This window comes from Dendropsophus ebraccatus, chromosome 2 (genome assembly GCF_027789765.1).
Source record: "Dendropsophus ebraccatus isolate aDenEbr1 chromosome 2, aDenEbr1.pat, whole genome shotgun sequence".
Lineage (NCBI taxonomy): Eukaryota > Metazoa > Chordata > Amphibia > Anura > Hylidae > Dendropsophus > Dendropsophus ebraccatus.
Window position 1 is genome coordinate 97,836,800 of NC_091455.1, and position 21,815 is coordinate 97,858,614.

The window sequence follows — 21,815 nt, forward strand, 5'->3', positions numbered from 1 at the left end:
TATACAGGGCATTGAATATGTCCCCAAGCCCCCTAGAGGAGGCGACTGGGTTCACCTATTACAACAACCCGAGGCTTTCTGAATCCTACGCTTAGACACTCGCACACCATCAGGTTTAAATTTTTGTAATGATTTAGCTTATTTTTACTGAACAAACAAATATATCATTTCTCTCATTTATTTAACTTTTTTCTTTGCAGACATATTGCAAACAAACAAAAAAAGAAAAAATATATATATTTTATATATATATATATATATATATTTTATTTTTTTTTTACTTTTTATTTATACTGTGTTCACATGGTGCGTTTATTTTGCTCATTTGTTCAATTATTCATACTTACGCTATGCCATGACTAAGGGACTGTGGTCCTGAAACGCGTTGGAGCATGTTTTTATTATTTTGTATCATGTTTTAGATGTGGAAATAAAGTTTACTCTTTTACTGCATTGGAGTGGATCTTCCATTACTACAAGGTTCCTGCTATCACCTGCCGGCACCAGGTGTTCCAGACTACCTGCTCCTTCCCAGGATACCTCTTCATACAATTGGGTCAAGCACAAGCTACAAGGGTAAGCTGGTTGCATCCTGCTTCTGACTCCCCAGAGTACCCCATCAAGTTTCGGGAAGGGGGGGTATTGAAGAGCTTGCTATAGGGACCAGTGCATCACAGTTTTCCATTAAAGGTATATGTCAAAATCCCTATAAAGCCCTTAAACAGGGTGAATATAAACAGGGGGATGCACATGTGTAGTGTCCCACTAGGGGTGTTACTATTATCCACACCCTTCGTAAAAGCCAGTACTTTTTGTGGTCCTGTTACAGCTGTATTACTAAAGATGACCACTAAATGTCGCTTTATTGTATAACTGAAGTGTGGAAGCTGCACAGTTGAAGTGTCTCAAAGGGTTATTGTATTTGTATATACCAGATTCTGTGAACCAGTAGGATTTCTACTTTCGTCTATCCTATCATCTCTTCCCTTTCTGCTCTTCTATTGCACTCCTTCCACCCAACCACAGCGCGTCTCACACACTGAACAGGAAGGGGAAGAGTCGTTAGTTGCAGTCTTAGTCAGTACCCCGCATGGGTAGGACGCAGGAAAGTCACCTTCAAACTTCTTTCTTAAAGTACCCAAACCCTGCATAATGCAGTGCTTAACCATTCAGGAGAGGACAAGCCAATAGATCATCTCAACCCTAGCCATGGACTAGGAGTAACTACAGTGCAGGACAGTATTCGAAAAAAGCCAGAGCTAGAAACTGATCCGGGTGGAGCAAAGTTACTGGAAAGTCTATAAACTCCATCTCGCAGCGCGAGTGTCAGCCAAGGAACCCTCAGCACTCTGCTCATCCCAGGTAACAAGGTCTGTGGCCTGTGTCGCCCATTAAAAACCAAGTAAAGGATGGGCAGATACTGGGAGAGTCAATCCATCCAAATTACACATAGAACCAATTAGAAACTAAACTAATAAGACTCTAAATTTACCCAGAATCTAAATAAATTATATATAATAAAAAATACCTTTATTAGTAATGGGTATATATCATAATGCAAAGTGATTTGCATTATGATATATACCCATTACTAATAAAGGTATATTTATTATATATAATTTCTTTAGATTCTGTGTAAATTTAGAGTCTTATTAGTCCAGTTTCTAACTGGTTCTATGTGTAATCTGTGTCTACTAAGCTACCTCAGGACAACCGCATCAACTACTCTACATCCTACTCCGCACTTATCACACAGATCTGGTGGTTCTACTGTATGTTTGTGTATTTATTGGAACTGTATAAAGTGTATCTCAAGATTCGTTGTATTCTCTGCTGCATATTAACAAGTAGTAAACCAAGTCAACGTTATCAACTGTGTCTGTGATCATTCATCACCACCTGCACAGCACTTACACCGCAACCTTGGGACATCTCCCCTTTCTGTGGGTGGCGGGTCCTACTACCATTCGGGAGGGCCATTACACCGCTCTGGCCTCCAAGCAGCAACCCGACAGGACACCGACCACAGGGGAAAAGGATACAACCGACCTTTCACTCTAAAAGCAGGCGTGCCAACACACCTGTGCGCCCACCAGGCACTAGCGTCACGTGACAAAACCCTAAGGTCCGCCTGTATCTTGGCCATCCACCATAGAAGTGGTGTCAGACTTCCAACTAGCAAGTGACTTGCTGTCCTACCGCTATAACACCATCCAGGAGCTCACCACACATGTAGTGTCCAAGCACAAGTGTACTGCACCTTGGCAAGGTAACTTGTTCTAGGTTCCCACAGTGGGATATGGCCCGGTGTATTCTGTGTTTTCCCCACTAGGTGTCCCTACTACATTTTCTGTGTGCCTATTATGATGCACAGCTAAAGGAATGCACTAGGTTAACTGTTTTCTGTCACATATTGTTATGTCCATCACAGGAGCAGGCCAGTTTCCCTCCTTTTTCTGTCCTTTGGCTGCCCAGGCATGATGGGAATTTTAGTTTGCAACAGCTGGAGGGCCTGAAATTGACACCCCTGGTCTAGGAGATGTGCTTGTGCTGGCCTGGCTGCTCCTGCTCCAATGTAAATATTCAATGTAAGCCTCGAACTTATCCTCCTTTACAGAGTGCCACTGGAAGCATCATTTGGACCCAGAAGAAGAATGTTTTTTATGTGTAAGGATATATATGTAAACTATGGCAGAAGGATCCAATCAATGTTTCCAGAAGCGATCTGTAAAGGAAAATGAGTTTGAGGCTATTTCAGACATGTGCAGTACAGCGGGGATAGGAGGCAACTTTAGTGTGCATGTCCACCTGAATACTGACATTGGAGCAGGTATGCTCGCCTCTCTGTCATGAATGCAAGATATTGCGCTGGTAATCACACCCAGAGAGGTGCAATTATATCATAAGTACATCCCCTAAACCACCCAGATGCCTAGCTGGCATGAATTTACATACAGCGCGTGTGAATAAAAAAGTATGTTTGTGGGTCACGGTGGGCAGGGGAGGGGAGTTATATGTTTGGGAAGTGTAAGTACTGATGTATTTGCACTGTTTAAAGGGGTAGTGCAGCGCTAAACATTTATTCACAAAGTAACACACATTACAAAGTTATACAACTTTGTAATGTGTGTTATGTATGTGAATGGCCCCTTCCCCGTGTTTCCCCCCACCCACGCTAGACCAGGAAGTGTGGTGCATTATACTTACCGCATTCGTGTCGACCCCCATCCGCCATCTTGTGACAATGACGTCGTCTTCGGGAGGCCGGCCGGCCGAACCGCTCCAGCCATCCCTCATGCCGGCCCCCCTATGTCGCGTCATCAGCTTCTCAGCGGCGATATGCTGAGCATAACTGTGCTCAGCCAATCGCGGCTGAGCAGCTGGTGACACGGCATAGGGGGGCCGGCATGAGGAACAGATGGAGCGGTTCGGCCGGCCTCCCGAAGACAACGTCATTGTCACAAGATGGCGGACGGGGGTCGACACGAATGCGGTAAGTATAATGCACCACACTTCCGGGTCTAGCGTGGGTGGGGGGAAACACGGGGAAGGGGGCCATTCACATACATAACATACATTACAAAGTTGTATAACTTTGTAATGTTTGTTATTTCGTGAATAAATGTTTAGCGCCGCACTACCCCTTTAAGGGCTTTATAGGGATTTTGGAGCTGACTGGTACTATGTTGTGATGGTTTGAGAAAGAAAAAGAGAAAGTTGTTAAAACCTAGTGAAAGTGAAAACATAAAAAGAGAGAACATACCTGTTTGATGTGACCTCTCGGAAGATTTGGACAAAAACCTTTTGTTACAGGGAAGCACAGATCCTGCAGATAGAAACCTAGGAGATGTATGGCTCCAGAGCAGAACTCCAGTTGCAGATCTCAATAGCATCCTGGGCACTTTAAAATAACAGAAAATGTCTTCATCTGTGAGTGATCCCGTGCAGAAAGTTGCTGTTGCTAAATAAATAAAAAGGGGCTTTGCAGAAATCCATTTAAAGGCTATAATTACATGCAGTATTTCCGTCAGTCTTTTTCCAACCAAAACGACGAGTGGGTTGAAAACACAGAACTTGGGTAAATCTTGCCATTATAATTTTGCCCTGTCAGTTACACTCCTGGTTTTGTTTGAAAAAAGACTGATGGAAATACTATGCGTGAACCTAACCATATACTGCACAACAAACTAGATTGGCAGACATGGACAGATTTGCTGTGTGTGAACATACCACTGTTCCTCTCCAGCATCCAAAGTGATTGCTGTACAGGCCATACGTTGATGAAAAAAGTTGTCGCTCTCTTATTTGTAGCCTCCTATGATTTTCTTTCAAATCAGCTGCTGTCAGAAAGTTATATAGAGTTTATATATATTAGAAATTAAGTCTTCCAGGACTTAACAGCTGCTGTATGTCCTGCAGGAAATGGTGTATTTTTTCCAGTCTGACAATGCTCTCTGCTGCCACCTCTGTCCGTGACAGGAACTGTCCAGGAGAGGTTTTCTATGGCTATTTGCTACCAGGGCTGTGGAGTAGGTTGGAGCTAGTTTTGGCAGGAGTTGGAAAAAATCTACAGACTTCGACTCTAGCTTAAAAAAAATCTTTTAAAGATTCATAATTGAATTTTCAGATTAATTTTAAAAATGTTTCTCATTAATATATTTTATGTTTTATCAATCTAAGTCTTTTATTTATTAAAACCAGAAAACCCCTTTCACCCATACATTTAGTTTCCCCCCTATATCAGTAATAAAGCACTGGCCCTAATAGATTAGGGTGGTCATTATTTGGCAATTTGTCTCTCAACTGAAAGAGTCCATTGTGTGGGGGGAGATCTGTGCCGTTCTCTTCCTGGATGCTGGATGACTGTATATGAGCAGCAGTGTAATATGAAGATATCCTGTGTAATATAGAGAAGGAGAAGACATAAGTAGTGTAGCAGTAACCTCTGTCCTCAATGTGTTTTCTCTCTGGAAGAACACTTTGTGTGTGTGTGTGTGTGTGCTATGGCTCCAGCAGGCTGTGTGTGCGCTATGGCCCCAGCAGGCTGTGTGTGTGGTATGGCTGCAGCAAGCTGTGTGTGTGATATGGCTGCAGCAGGCTGCATGTGTGGTAAGGCTGCAGCAGGCTGCGTGTATTCCATAGCTGCAGCAGGCTGTGTGTGCGCTACGGCTGCAGCAGGCTGCGTGTGTGTGGTATAGCTGCAGCAGGCTGTGTGTATGTACTATGGCTGCAGCGGGCTGTGTGTGCGCTATGGCCCCAGCAGGCTGTGTGTGTGGTATGGCTGAAGCAAGCTGTGTGTGTGATATGGCTGCAGCAGGCTGCGTGTGTGTGGTATGGCTGCAGCAGGCTGCGTGTATTCCATAGCTGCAGCAGGCTGTGTGTGCACTATGGCTGCAGCAGGATGTGTGTGTGCTATGGCTGCAGCAGGCTGCCTGTGTGTGGCATAGCTGCAGAAGGCTGTGTGTATGTACTATGGCTGCAGCGGGCTGTGTGTGTGCGCTATGGCTTCAGCGGGCTGTGTGCGCGCTATGGCTTCAGCGGGCTGTGCGTGTGCGCTAGGGTTGCAGCAGGCTGTGCGTGTGTGCACTATGGCTGCAGTGGGGGGGGGGTGCTATGGCTGCAGCAGGCTGCTTGTGTGTGTGTGCTATGGCTGCGGCAGGCTGTGTGTGTGTGCTCATAGTGTCCCGATCATGTGATGTCACGACCCCACTCAGCCAATCAGTGAGTGAGGCGGGGCACAGCTGTAGTCACTGACTGGCTGAGCAGGTAGTTCCTGTGGGGCTGTGATGATTCAGGAGTGCAGATGCTAACAGAGAGATGACAAATCTGGGCCTATGTGTGACCTGTATATCACTATGGCTGACCTCTATATTACAGGTATCTGGCATTGTTAGCAATTTTCCTTTGTGTATGATGAATATTTAGTTAGAAACATAGAAGATTGTCAGCAGAAAAAGACCACCTGCTCCATCTGGTCTAGTTTTGAGTTCTTGGCTGAACATGAAGGCTGGAGACTGGCTGCATCCACTGCACACACAGGAGAAGCTGCTTTATATCTTTGCCTTATTCACTCAGAAGTCGCCCGAGGATCATGTAGGACATTAGGAAGAAGCAGCTGAACCAGATCTACTTTACATAAATAACTCCCCTGGTGTCTCACCGGCCATTTATGAAGGAGTTAAAGTTGGGAGTCAATATCGGCCGCTGATAAAATTTAGGAGTCGGAGCTGCAGCTTACCAACTCCACAGCCTTGTTTGCTGCTGCTTTGGACAGTTCCTGTCAAGGACAGAAGTGGCAGCAGAGAGCACTGCGTCAGACTGGAAAGAAAACACCATTTCTTGCAGGACATACAGCAGCTAATAAGTACTAGAAGACTTGAGATAGAATAAATAGAAGTCATTTACAAATCTGTACAACTTGCTGACACCAGCTGATATGAAAGAAGAAAAAAACCCGTCAGAGTTCTCCTTTAACCCCTTAGTGACCAAGACAATTTAAGCCTTATTGACAAAACCATTTTCCTAATTGTTTTTTCATCAGCATCGCCTTGTAAGAGCTATAGGGGAGATTTGCCAAGCAGTCGTTATTCGTTGATGACTATAGCAACCAATCACAGCTCAGCTTTTAAATATTGATGAGCCCTGGTAAAATTAAAGCTGCGCTGAGATTGGTATGAGCAACAAACAACATGTCTTCCTTCTAAATAAATACCCCCCCCCCCCCCCAAGTCACCTATTTTGTTATCGCAGGTTGGTGTATACTCTCGGTTATGGCGGCAGGCTGGACCTCAGGGACATGTACAGGGGATTCGGTTGTAGTGAGGACACAAGACTAAGACAGTCTGGCTTTCTATAGCTAGCACCAACATCCATAGCATCCTTAGCACCAACATGTTTTATGCTCCAGCTACATCTATATCATAAAAATGAAAGTCTGTCTGTCTGTCCTCTATTGACTTCAAAACTCCTAAACAGTTTGACCCCAAATTTGGCACACAGATACATTGGGTGCCTGGGAAAGTTAGAGCCAAGGTCCCATCCTTGCCAGATGTACAGGAGGGGAGGGGGAGGGGGAAGAGCTCCCCATAGAAATAAATAGGAGAATGTCCACACTGCACACACAGGTAAAATAATTAGCTCTGCAGCTCCCCAGCAGTAATGGCAGTTGGAAGCCTTAGCAACCAATAGGATTACTACTAGAGCTGGAATCTGGTTGGTTGCTACTGCAGCTGTCTCACAACACATCCACAGAAAAATGGTAGACCCCCTACTCCAACTATACAGGACCCTCCAAACTATACACTACAGGTATACAGAACCTCCACCAACTCTGCACTACAGGTATACAGGAACTCCACCAACTCTACACTACATGTATACAGGACCCCATAACTATATCCTACAGGTATACAGGACCCCCCCCTCCCCCCAAAAAACTATACACTACAGGTATGAGGTACCCCATAAGTATATACTACAGGTATACAGGACCCACTCAAACTATACACTACAGGTATAAAGGACCCCATAACTATATACTACAGGCCTTATTCACGCGATTAGTAATATTTTCTAGTCCTGAAACAACCCGCTAAAAATTACGGATTAGACATCCGCAGTACATCCGTATTGCATCCGTATTTCCGTAAATCTGTTTTTACTACTCACTGCCTGATACAAGTTAATAAAGTTGAGTAGGCTAAAAAAAGAAATAGCACCAGTTTTCCCAACCCCTAAAATAAATCACATGATCGCTTGTCAGCCTGTGGTTGCTTAGAAACAGAACCTTGTGACCTATGAGTCATCTGTATATTTTTACGGAAATACGGATGCCAAACATGTTGCAATCCGCAAACAATTGATTTCACTGAGACGATCCGAAGAAAATCTGGGCCCCCACTAGGACATGTCCTTTTTTTTTTCAGCATTGATTTTCATCCATTTCATCCACTGATGAAATAGCCCAATAGACATCAATGTGCACTAACTCAGATACGAAAATACGGATCCGTAAATTAAGGGACGAGTGAATAAAGTCTAACACTGCCAAAGTTATATATAACCAGGCTCTGTACATAACACTGCCAATGTTATATATAACCAGGCTGTATATAACACTGCCAATGGAGTATATAACCAGGCTGTATATAACACTGCCAACATTGTATATAACCAGGCTGTATATAACACTGCCAATGTTGTATATAACCAGGCTCTGTATAACACTGCCAAAGTTATATTTAACCAGGCTCTGTACATAACACTGCCAATGTTGTATATAACCAGGCTGTATACAACACTGCCGATGTTGTATATAACCAGGCTGTATATCACACTGCCAACATTGTATATAACCAGGCTGTATATAACACTGTCAAAGTTGTATATAACCAGGCTGTATATAACACTGCCAACATTGTATATAACCAGCAGGGCTGTGGAGTTGGAGTCGGAGCTAGTTTTGGCTGGAGTCAGAGTTGGAGTCGGAGCTAGCTTTGGCTGGAGTCGGAAAAAAATGTACCGACTCCGACTCCAGCTTTAAAAAATGTAGAATTTAATTTTGATATGAATTTTACAAGTTTTGCTCATGAATATATATTGTGAGCAACATTAATCTAATAGAACACTGGCCCTATTACATAAGGGGGGTCAGGGAATATATCAGTAATAGGACACTGGCTCTATTACATAAGGGTGGTAATGGAAAAGTTGTCGATCACTGTTTGGCAGTTTGTTTCTGAGCTGGAAGAGTCCATTGTGTGTGGGGGGAGATCTGTGCTGTTCTCTTCCTGGATGCCTGATGACTGTATATGAGCAGCAGTGTAATATAGAGCGGGAGAAGGAGAAGACATAAGTCAGTAACCTCTGTCCTCAGCGTGGTGTTTTCTCTCTGTGAGAAGATTGTGTGATTTTCTTCAGTGGTCTATGGCTGCAGCTGTATGTGTGTGTGCACGTGCTATGGCTGCAGCAGGCTGTGTGTGTGCTATGACTGCAGCAGGCTGTGTGTGTATGCTATGGCTGCAGTAGGATGTGTGTATGTGTGCTATGACTACAGCAGGCTATGTGTGTGTGCTATGGCTGCAGTAGGATGTGTGTATGAGTGCTATGACTACAGCAGGCTATGTGTGTGCTATGGCTGCAGCAGGCTGTGTGTATGTGTGCTACGGCTGCAGCAAGCTGGGTGTGTGTGTGTGTGTTCACACTATGGCTGCAGCAGGCTGTGTGTATGTGTGCTATGGACGCAGCAGGCTGTGTGTGTGTGCTATGGCTGAAGCAGGCTGTGTGTGTGTGCTATGGCTGCAGCAGGCTGTGTGTGTGTGTGTGTGTGTGTATGCTATGGCTGCAGCAGGCTGTGTGTGTGTGTGCGCGTGCTATTACGTGCCCCCACAGTGACCTTCTATATTACTATGTGTGACATCTATATCACTATGTTTGACCCCCCTGTATATCACTATGGCTGACATCTATATTACAGGTATCTGGCATTGTTAACAGTGTTTCTTTAAGTATGGTGAATATTTAGTTAGAAACATAGAAGACTGTCAGCAGGAAAAGACCACCTACTCCATCTAGTCTAGTTCTGAGTTGTTCAGGACATAGAGGCTGGAGACTGGCTGCATCCACTGCACACACAGGAGAAGCTTCCTTTGTATGTTTCAGAAGTCGCCCCAGGATAATGTAATACATTAGGGAGAAGCTGCTGAGCCAGTGTGATAAATAACTCCCCTGGTATATGACTGGCCATTTATGAAGGAGCAGGAGTCGGAGTCAGGAGTCGGTCCTGATAAAATTCAGGAGTCGGAGTCGGTCCTGATAAAATTCAGGAGTCGGAGCTGCGGCTTACCGACTCCACAGCCCTGATAACCAGGCTGTATATAACACTGCAAATGTTGTATATAACCAGGCTGTATATAACACTGCCAACATTGTATATTACCAGGCTGTATATAACACTGTGAATGTTGTATATAACCAGGCTCTGTTTAACGCTGCCAATGTTGTATATAACCAGGCTCTGTATAACACTGCCAATGTTGTATATAACCAGGCTCTGTATAACACTGCCAATGTTGTATATAACCAGGCTGCATATAACACTGCCAATATTGTATATAACACTGCACATGTTGTATATAACCAGGCTCTGTATAACACTGCAAATGTTGTATATAACCAGGCTCTGTAGAACACTGCCAATGTTGTATATAACCAGGCTCTGTATAACACTGCCAAAGTTGTATATAACCCAGCTCTGTATAACACTGCCAAAGTTATATATAACCAGGCTCTGTACATAACACTGCCAATGTTGTAAATTACTAGGCTGTATATAACACTGCCAATGTTGTATATAACCAGGCAGTATATAACACTGCCAATGTTGTATATAACCAGGCTGTATATAACACTGCCAATGCTGTATATAACCAGGCTGTATATAACACTGCCAATGTTGTATATAACCAGGCTGTATATTACACTGCTAATTTGTATAAAACCAATTATATGTGTAAAAGTTACAATCTACAGAAACTGCAGAACTGTTGGGGTATATATTGTACAGTATATAGGGCACACCTACAGGATCTGCAGCAGATTTGATGGGGAAGTTTTGATACTGTGTTCATTTAGTTAGATCAAGTCTGGTGCAGATCCGCAGAAAAAAATCCACCGCACGGAAACTTTATACCCAGGCAGCGCCGGGTACATTTTCTAGTATAAAATGTGTCCATGCAGCACAACAGCAGGATGTGTATGGTATGGATGATGGCGCCTGAGATCCTCCTAGAAGACACCAGTGGATCCCTGTACTCTGGGGCTGTGCTGGTGAGTAGTGGGGATGGCTGCCTCCACACAAGGCTAGGGTTGGGGCTCCTGAATGCAGCACCTGGCTACACTGGGCAGGAGGCAGCACCTGTACAGGACACATGGGGGCACTATGAGGGCATATGCCAGACTACTAACAGTGTGACTATGACAAACACTGCTGGGGGATACAGGAAGGCCATAGGTTGGCATTTATTATATATAATATATATATATATATGGTATGTACTGTTCTTCAGACTTTGTCCTTGGCGCTATCACTGCCAGTGTCTGCAGCACGTACCCCTATGTAAGCACATTGTGCAGCTTGTTACTGGTGCTATAGAGTGGAGCTGACAGCTGTGTCCCATGTGGCATTGTGTAGGTGACTGCAGACCGCACATTGCTGAACTTCCCCGTCTACCATCTTACCTGCTCTGTGTGACTAAGAGCCGGAAATGGAGGAAGAACAGCTCAATGGAAAACACGAGCGCAGGAGCGCTTCCTATTGGCTGGGGGTAGTCATGTGACCGCCTGTAGCTGAAGGCATCCCTGGCCCCTGGAGCTCAGAGCGGAGCTGAGTGCCCTGTGCTCGGTGTGCGGGTGCCGCTTACCTCATGTACCGTGTGTGGGTAACGCGCTGTGTAACTCTATGGTAGAGGTCATGCATGTTATCCTATGGAGCAGGGCGCCCTCCTTCTGTGCTTGCACATCGCCATAGTACTGCAATGCAAAGCCATACATATTTCCTACCATCCTGCTCTTAGTTGGGTTGTATGGACCTGCCACCTGTTTTATATGGATCTGAGACGCAGAGATAACATTGCCATAGCATATGCAGGTGTCATGCCAGACATTGTATGCGCAGTATGGTGGAGACCAGGGGGCCTAAAGCGCTGAATGTGTGAATCTGTAAATGACAACTACTGTAGTAATAAAGAATAACTGGTATCTATTATCTGGTTATTTAGGTTCCAGGAATAAATCCTCTGCGTTATAGGATGGAAAGTTCTGCAGTTCTTTAGCATACTTTCTGTGCACTATTATAAGGCTGCATTATAAGGCTTCCTCCCGTTTAGCATTGAGCGGACTCATGGAACAGTTCGGGTTCGGCATTGTTCTCCAGACACTTGCCATTTGACACCTGGAGAAGTTGGATGCTGTTCTAGGGAGCCCTGGAAATCATGGATACAGCCATAGGGCGGCATCCAACGTTGCCAAAGCTCAAGACTATTCGCCAAGTCTGCTCAACACTACACTGCAGTTTATACCTTACGGGTGACAGACTTACCAAGGCTTTCTTCATTTACCTGCCGCTAACATTACACCATTTATGGGTCTGCCCTGTATTTTGTTACCCCATGTTATGAGCACGCTAGGACATCTTCAGAACTCCTCTGGCCTATACCATGTGTTACAGGAGTATACTGTTGTTCCAGCATGTGCTGGGTAGAAAAATAACATATACTTGATAAGGTGAATTTTACCCTTTCATCCACCTTATTCCCAAGTGACTATGCCTGTCCAAATTGAATAGAGCTGAGTGCTAGCGATGAGTAGATAACACCAGACACAGATAGTTGGTATAACCTCTCTCTCAGCCAACATTTGAGTATATACTACTCTTTATTTAGTTTCACATTGATTATATGTTCCTTCATTATAGGCGGAGTTTCAAGTCACAAAGAGTATACATGTAATACTGTGATTGGTTATTCCATAAATGGTTAGCTATATCCTGTCCGGCGCAGTGAGCTGGTTAGTGGTTATTTATTAGACATTATCTTCTTCTTTTGTGTGTTCAGGGTGGCATCGTCTCAGGGGGGCTGCCAACATTCCAGCATGTCTCGTAGACCAGTCTTGTCCAGCTAGAAGCGGTTCCAAAGCTGAAGGCATTTCAAAGAATACAATGTTTTTCCAAAAGTATTAACCCTTCATGGTCACCTTCACAGGCCCCCCTAAAAACATTGTAATCTAACTATCCCTAAAGGTTCCCTAAGGACCTATGAATATCCAAGGCCTCTGAGCGGGAAGGGAGTATAGGAGACTTCACCAGTTTGAGACGAGTTCCTCCTAATGAGTAACCCCCCTTTGTACCTGGACTTCTCAGTACCCTCAGATATTCTTACTAGTTATCCCTATGCCCTTAATTTGAGTCTTGGTAGTGCACCGTAGTCTTCAAGGGGGGTAAGTGCTCTTCTTTGTTCATTGGCTTCTTTGGAATCGTCTGAGACTGGAACTCGGCATACATAGTTGGAGTTACTTCTTTAACATCCGGATGTTCCTTGAAGGCGCGTGGTTCTTTCTCCTGGAAAAATATCTATAACCATCAAGTTAGTTTCATCCCCTGATTTACCTCCAGCCTTTGATACAGTTCTTATAGTAAAGAGTTTATGGAGAAGTTAATAAGAATTGGACTTAATATCCGGTTGGTGTTAGTGGTTGGCTCATGGATAGATATCAGGGGGTTGTTGTGCCTGGAAGTGTCTGTAACATGGAGAATTTTACTAGATAAGTGTTCAAACAATGTGTCATCTCGGCAGTTCTGTGTCTGAAAAGTAAAGGATCTGACAGTCTTAGAATGGGTCATCGCTGTAATCAGGTGGTAGATAAAGCTAATTGTACGTATAACCAGTAGAAGAAGGGAAAGCGTATTAATAAAAACTGAACACGAACAAGGGAGATAAGTTGGGGAAAGGCCAGGAACAACACAAGGAAATACTTTTTATTAAAATAGAAGCAGATGCTTGAAACAGTTTTCTATGTTTCTAGCTATGAGAAGGAATAGAATGTGTAAGACTAAAAAGAAGTGGATATGTGCACGTTGGGTGTACAGTATACAATAATATACAGCTTAGTTACACCAAAACAGATCAAAGCTATTGTCAATACCCAAGCCAATATATATATATATATATATATATATATATATATATAATGAATAGCTCTCCGGATTTTATCAAATTAACCAAACCTTATTGTCTTATCTCCTGTCCCGAAGACTTGTCCCTAATCTTGACTCTTTCACAAGGACTCTACCACTTCGGCATCATGTGGGTATAGGAAAGTCACAATAACTAACTTTAAAAAGTTTTTGAAAATGGAAAAGTTTAGATGTGAGCAAATCTTATCTCATGGCAAAAGCAAGATACAAAGTTGATTGATACATAAACCAAATACAGCACAACAGATAAATAAAATCTCTACAATGTGACCTACTATGTAACCACTAGATTCACTTATAATAACCAATCAGTGAAGCTTCGTAATCTTTAGTATCGGATTCCCTTATAGTCCCATTACATATGTCCCATTATAAGTTACTGTACAATTTAGAAATCAGCATGTGAAGTATGTATAGTAAATACATAAACCTGAAAACAGCAGCAGTGTGTAGATACCAGTAAGTGAGAATCACAGAGCTGTGCAGGAGGACAGTGAGAGAAACTTTATATACAGCAGTGTGAATGGCTGAGTGTGAGTGCAGACACATTATAGCAGGAATGGAAAAAACGGGACAAAGGGCTGACGGACAGGGAGCATGAAGTAATGAGCAGATGTGGGCACAGATTGAATTGATATGAAGTAACTGGGCGCTTACTACCAATATAATATTTGGATCTTATTGAATTGTCTCTTGTATCGCTGAGATCCTCACATATTACACATAAAATAACCACCTTAGGAATAAAAACAAAGTATAAGCTATAAAATCATTCAAGGTTTGAAAAACCTTCTCTTATAATGAAAATCATATATCTCATTATACTTTTGTAATGGTTAATAACATTGATACGGATCCTTGAACCTTAAACCTATCTTCTGACTGACAGGCCTCTTTAGACACTTGGACTCTTGGCCTCAGTTATATCGCTTCTTTTAAGGCCACTAGTATCACCTCAGACATTGGCTTTGTCGTCTCCCATAGCTTTGGCTGACCTGTAAAGAAGACACCAGTACAGACAAGGACATACCTATATAGGCCACCTGTGGCAGCTGGATGACGTCCACTTACATTCCCTGAAACAGGCAGGAAGATGACAGACTATGCAGACAGGCACTTTACGGTGTTACTTACAGTAGGTTATGACAGGTGTAGATAATACAGCCGTACACAACCCTCTCTGCTATATTTGTTGTCCCCTGGGCCGCCCAATGTGAGGATACTACACCACATTACACATGGCTTCCTTCTGCTGGTTTTTTCAGATAACTTACAGTGGGATACAAGGCAGGCGGCACAGTTACTTACTGTCGGAAGCCATCTTTACCCTGTACCTCCTCTCCATCCACTGGTCTCACAGCTTGTTGCTGATTGTCTCTGGAAAAGACTTAAAAACAAACAGATCCACATCTCCTCCTCCACCTGTACTCTATGTACGGTTACCTCAGGAAGAGACCGGAAACCACAGCATCACCAGCTTCATCCATCATCCATCACCCTTTTTGGCTTCAGGGTTTGTCTGCGTGAACGTTGCGTCAGCCTCTCCATGGCAGATTTTCTTCTTTGAACAGGGTTTTTTATTGGTAAGCCCAGGGACCAAACAAATCTCTAATTTGCCAATTACCCCATAATGGTGGGCTTCATATAGACCTCTGCACAGTTACCTCTAACCATCCTACATGTCTCAGTGATTGTCCTCACCTCCAGCTTATGGCAGGAGCGGTTTCTGCAGTGGAACGTCACGCTGCATGGCGGTCACCGTATATCCTTGCGTCTTGTGTCATCCATCTTTGTAAAGTCTGGGATAATCTACAATGAAAACTTCTAAACTCTCATTAATATTTGGGCTTTCAATTACATTCTTATTTTTTCACATTAAATAACAAAAACACAATAAAAATCTTTAGTCCACAATAAAGTTTGTGCGGTTTTTCAAATTAAGTAATTCCTCTCTTCCCCCCCTTTTCCATACTTGGCCTATAGGTATATAATAGCATAGCCAAGTATAAAACTATACACCTGTATATAGGCATATAATAACATAACCAAGTATAAAACTATACACCTTTAGTAACAACATTGGAAAACAGTAATAAAATCACTTCACAATATAAAGAAGTTTTAGGTAGACTACTCTATAAACTCTCAGACTCTAAACTTAAAAGTTTCCTTTAGTAAGTAATAACTTTTTCCTCATTGGCTCAGTGTATTATAATAGTTTGTCATAATCATCACAAACCTGTTATCCCTAAAAATAAAAATAATAAAACATGTTACACTCGGCTAGTCTCATATTAACCCTTTCCCCAGTGAAGTAACCTTGGAGGTTTGGAAAAGATAACAAATGCTGCGCTCTTATCTTACCAGACTGTAACCCCTGCAGGGTCGCTCCCCCTGCAGTCTCCCTCCTAGCTAACTGATAAGAATGAAGGCTTCACAGCAGAATTGGAAAAGGGAACAAGAAAAAGCAGACACTGGGAAAATACTTATAACTCAGTAGGAAAAACAAACCAATGTGCTTAGAACTTATCAGGATCGATATCTCTGGGAAAAAACTTCTGCGCTTGATCTTTACCAATTATCACTTTCCTCTTGACATTCCTAGTAAACCTTGCTATGTCTCTCTGACTCCTACTAACACATCCGTACAACCATCTTATATACTAATAGGTCTTATAGACCCCGCTCTTACAGACAGTCCATAAACCTTTGTCTAACTTTCCTAACCATCACATAATAACATTCATTAGCTGAAGTACAAAACAGTTGTTAATCTCTATGGGAGAGTCCTGTGCCCGCCCCCTCAGTGACACTAAGCAGTATGGGCATGGGGGTTGGTAGGTGGGACGTTCGGGAGGGCGGATGACAGAAATGCCAGGAGTTAAAATGGCCACCGGACCAGAAGCAATAGCCGGATATGGGGGGCATTGGCTTAGGGCGTGGTAATAGGTGGTGTCATCTTAGGGGCTGTTTCTAAAGACACTTTTGTTCTCTAGAGGCAGGGGAACAGGGGCGATGGAATGTGATCCACAATTGTAACAGACATGATGGGAGTTAGAATCCCTTTTTTCCCCTCCTTTTTTTTTTTTTTTTTTTTTTTTTTTTTTTCCCACCACAAGTCCAGTAATTGACGCCATCTTAGGGTGGTGGCCCCCACCTGCTAGCATTGTCTGATACACATACATAATATACTTATTATGAACACTTTCCCCCCTCTGCTTGCGTGTATCAGCTTTTATAGTCCCCTGAGTGTCATGCATCTATACACTAAGGATGACCAACACTCCAGCAAGGCCCTTAGCCCCCCCTGTACTTTGGGCAAGTGTAGATCAGCATCATGTTTTCATTGGGGGAGAATGTGAAGAGTCTCACAAACACAGTTATAAAACATCCAGCTGACAGGCAGCTCAGATAAGGAGTCTCCATAAACATTAGGCCAAGAACAATGGGGAATTGAAGGAATTAACACTTAATCCATGATGACTGTCTCAAGTTCCTATATACAACACTATATACTACACTATACATAGAGACTCACTGTGCTAATCATTTAACTGATAAAACCACACACAGATAGTACACAATCCACCCCTGGTTTTATCCATTGAACTATCTTTTATCTAACACACCATGTATAGTGCAGTGTTCAGCATACCCCTATATACCTGCAGTTATCTTCTCAATGCAATAACATTACTACCACAAACACTACTAACTTCTATTCTCTTCTAACTCACAACAAGTGTTTTCCTTCTCTCCAGGCTTACCAGCTCGACTGGGCTTCCATTCCTTTTCAGACCAACTTTTGGCTTCAACAAGGACCGTAGGCTTTCCATCACACTACGGGTTTCTGCTTCCCGTCTGGGGCGAATGTGACCGGTTCCCTATCTGCTTTCGTGAAATCCGAAAACTAGGCCGCCCATGTGTCAGACTTCTCCTACGTGATTCAACTAGAGCTAATCTCCGGCTGTCTCACTAGGTGTATACCGGCGTATCCCGTGCGCTAACCTGTGTGCGATTTATCAACCCAGTGGGTCCCGCAAACTGTACAGGAAGCTTCTGACACCCAGGAAAAATACGGCAAAAATAAAAATCAACAGTATTTAAAATCTGGTCACAATCGTCCCATCAGAGATTGGAGTACAGTAAGCCCCCTCAGAAGCTGAGCGACTGCAAAAAATAAACCCCCCCCCTACTTCCGCGTCACAACACCGGACGCCCGGTCGTCTCCTGTGTCAATCTTTTCCTCGTGACGTGACCGTAGCTAATCTAGCGATCGCACTCAGGAGGCGTATGCCCTGTGCAGTCCGACTAGCGAACTTTTCACAGTAGAGGGCCCATACAGAGCCCAAATATCGAACACAGCAAAAAAACCTTCCGACAACCAAAAAACCGAGCTCAATACACAACAACAAAAAGAAAAAGGAAAAACAGTCGCACAACTTCAGAGGAAGAAAACTGCAAGCAGTCACAGGCTATAGTCAGTAGGTTTCGGCTGTGTATATACAATATATATACACTAAAGGTTCTTAGAACAGTACAGCGAAGACACTTACTGGCCGTTCAGTATCCTCCAGAGATCAACACATACACCCCCAGCCTCAATCAGAACAGTCTGACACACGGATAAGCCACAGATTCAAAGAATCAGTAGACTTACCATGTTTCAATGGAGGTGATCAGTCTCCTATGTCAGACGGTCCTGTTTCCTCTGGTGAGTGGCAGGCGGTCGGTCTCTAGAGCTCAGTGTCCCCTCGAGTACTGATCTCAGCAGTGCCTCCAACTGATAAGGTGAATTTTACCCTTTCATCCACCTTATTCCCAAGTGACTATGCCTGTCCAAATTGAATAGAGCTGAGTGCTAGCGATGAGTAGATAACACCAGACACAGATAGTTGGTATAACCTCTCTCTCAGCCAACATTTGAGTATATACTACTCTTTATTTAGTTTCACATTGATTATATGTTCCTTCATTATAGGCGGAGTTTCAAGTCACAAAGAGTATACATGTAATACTGTGATTGGTTATTCCATAAATGGTTAGCTATATCCTGTCCGGCGCAGTGAGCTGGTTAGTGGTTATTTATTAGACATTATCTTCTTCTTTTGTGTGTTCAGGGTGGCATCGTCTCAGGGGGGCTGCCAACATTCCAGCATGTCTCGTAGACCAGTCTTGTCCAGCTAGAAGCGGTTCCAAAGCTGAAGGCATTTCAAAGAATACAATGTTTTTCCAAAAGTATTAACCCTTCATGGTCACCTTCACATACTTACCTTACTCCCTAAATTGCTGCTATTCCCAAAATGCTTGCCGTGCAGCAGTTCTGGGGTCAGACTTGGCAGCTGCTATTGCCTGTCAGTGTCTGCAGTGTTGATTTGCCTTAAAGTGACTCTGTACCCCCAATCTGTCCCCCCAAACCACTTGTACCGTCAGATAGCTGCTTTTAATCCAAGATCTGTGCTGTGGTCCGATCGGCAGGTGATGCAGTTATTGTCTTAAGAAACAACTTTTAAGCTTGCAGCCCTGTGCCCTAACCTTGCACCACCCCTCCGTCCCTCCTCCCCACCCTCTTCATCATTTGGAATGCCACTGGAACATTTTCTCCTGTCTGAACATTGCACAGGTGTCTTAATGATCCAGCCCATGTTCAGTAGTCACACAGCTGAATAGGAGACAATCTGCCTGGAGCATTCCTAATGATGAGGAGGACGGGGAGGAGGGACAGAGAGGTGGTGCCAGCCTAATGCATACGCAATCTAAGCCACGCCCGTTGGGCACAGGGCTGCAAGTTTAAAAGTTGTCTTTTATGACAATAACTGCATCACCTGCTGAATGGACCCCAGGACAGATCTTGGATTAAAAGCAGCTATCCGAAGGTACAAGCGGTTTGGGGGGTCAGATTGTGGGTACAGAGTTGCTTTAAAAAGGTACTCCGGGCTGGGGTCATTTTCTGTGCACGGTCGGGTCCCGGATCACGTAGTCTCGATCTCCCCTCCGGCTGCTGCTTCCTGGTCTGAGCTGCGGCTTGAGACGTGACGGCCAAGGCAGGACTCCACTAGAGACCGCTAAATGACTAAGCTGCCTTGAGTCGTCACGTCTCAAGCCGCAGCTCAGACCAGGAAGCTGCAGCTGGACGGGAGAACAGGGCGGCGCGACATGAACGATGTTGGCTGATCGTTACTGTTGTTTGTCTTTCAACATGTTGAAAGACAAATGACTATGATAGCAGCGATATGCTGCTGTTGCTCTGCGGAACAAGAGCAGCGGCGGCAGCCCGCCGCTATCTTCTACGATCTAGCATTCACCCGGGCAACCAACGCCACCTGTGGCCTCCCCTGCACTCACCCGGCGGGCGAAGGGGAGCAAACAACAGCCCCGTCGCCCTGTGTAATAGGAGATTTAATCACTTGTGTTGTGTCGTTTTTCTATTTAGCACCAGCTTCAGCACACTTCTAAAGAAATGGGCCCTAGAATACACCTTTACATAAAAGTTATTGCTGTGATTATTGTTGACTGCAGCATCAACAGGATCTCTGATGTTGGTTATTAGTAGTGCACACCAACTATATATGGTATATATGGAATGGGCTCAGCTACTGAACCCACCCCATACTCTCCTACCTATTACATTAATTTACATGGGGAAGTCAGGAAGGGGTTAAACATATTTTAATTCATTTTGATGGTTTACTACTAGAGATGAGCGAACCGGGTTCGGGTTCGAGTCCATGCGAACCCAAACTTTTGGCATTTGATTAGTGGGGGCTGCTGAACTTGGATAAAGCTCTAAGGTTGTCTGGAAAACATGGATACAGCCAATGACTATATCCATGTTTTCCACATAGCCTTAGGGCTTTATCCAAGTTCAGCAGCCACTGCTAATCACATGCCGAAAGTTCGGGTTCGGATGGACTCGAGCATGCTCGAGGTTCGCTTATCTCTATTTACTACATATTATAAAAGGATCCTAAATTCTTACTGTTTTTATTCTGGCCACTAGGCTTAAAACTAAGCTGAGACTCCTTGTTGTGTAAGTAGGTGGCTGCTGTAAAGTGATCTGTAGATAATTACAGCAAAAGGTGACACCTGTAGATATCAAAGAATAGATAATGTTCACAGCTCAGCCTTCCATTCCCTGTAGGTCAACCTTTGCACAGGTCACAAAGGTTATAAAGCATTCTTAAAAATGTGCCCATACAAAGAATGGAGTCTAAAGACGTTTCTTGTGTCTATGTCTTAAAGTATGGAAAGCATGTCACTAAATACTGTTGAAAAGAGCACAGGCAATATGACAACCCCCATTATAATGTACTTAAAAAAATTACCATCAGAAAAATAAGCATCTGGATCTAATCAGGAAAAAAATCTAGCTGATACATTCCCTTTAATTGTTTACTGATAGGTGTAAACAGATGTGTCTTCTCTGCAGATCAATGGTAGTTATGCTGCGTTTACACGTAACAATTATTGGCCCGATCGTACGATTAGCGATGTCTGAGTTACGATTTTTTTTTTATAACGATCAGCGTTTAGACGGTACGATATATCGTACGAAAATTCGCACTGCGATCGTTTAAGCCTATCTCACACATTAGTTAAATTGGGGAGCGACTGTTCACACGGAACGATTTGCGAATTTTTTGCGTACGATGAACGACGATTTGCTGACCTGATGAAAGATCACGATGTACGATTTATCGTGCGTCGTTCGATCGTTCGCTGCGTTTACACGTACGATTATCATTCCAATTCGACCGTTATCGCGCAAATTCGCACGATAATCGTTACGTGTAAACGCAGCATTAGGGATGGTCCGAACCTGCCGAGGTTCGGGTTCGTATGAACCCGAACGCTCGTCAGCAGATTCCCGCTGTCTGCCTGCTCCGTGGAGCGGGCGGATCCAGCGGGAGTAACGCCTGGAAAACTGGGATACAGCCTATGGCTATATCCCAGTTTTCCAGGCGGTCCTCCCGCTGGATCCGCCCGCTCCGCTCCATGGAGCGGGCAGACAGCGGGAATCATTACCGAGGGTTCGGGTTCGTACGAACCCGAACCGAACTCGGTT

The 21,815-nt window shown here is 43.9% G+C and overlaps 1 protein-coding gene across 2 annotated transcripts in view; it reads right to left on the reverse strand.

Annotated features, from left to right (window-relative positions):
• Positions 1 to 11,292, reverse strand: part of LOC138784579 (enoyl-CoA hydratase EchA19-like) — a 98,303-nt gene extending 87,011 nt beyond the window's left edge. The window contains exons 1-2 of one of the 2 annotated variants that reach the window (XM_069960187.1): positions 11,239 to 11,292; positions 3,764 to 3,901 (exon numbers count right to left, since the gene is read on the reverse strand). In XM_069960187.1, coding sequence (XP_069816288.1) covers positions 3,764 to 3,893 — 130 coding nt within the window. In that variant the 5' untranslated portion in view covers positions 3,894 to 3,901; positions 11,239 to 11,292. Of the gene's footprint in view, positions 1 to 3,763; positions 3,902 to 4,230; positions 4,265 to 11,238 lie in introns of those variants that run through there. The other variant, XM_069960186.1, reaches the window with a different exon arrangement.
• Positions 11,293 to 21,815: the final 10,523 nt, after the last annotated feature.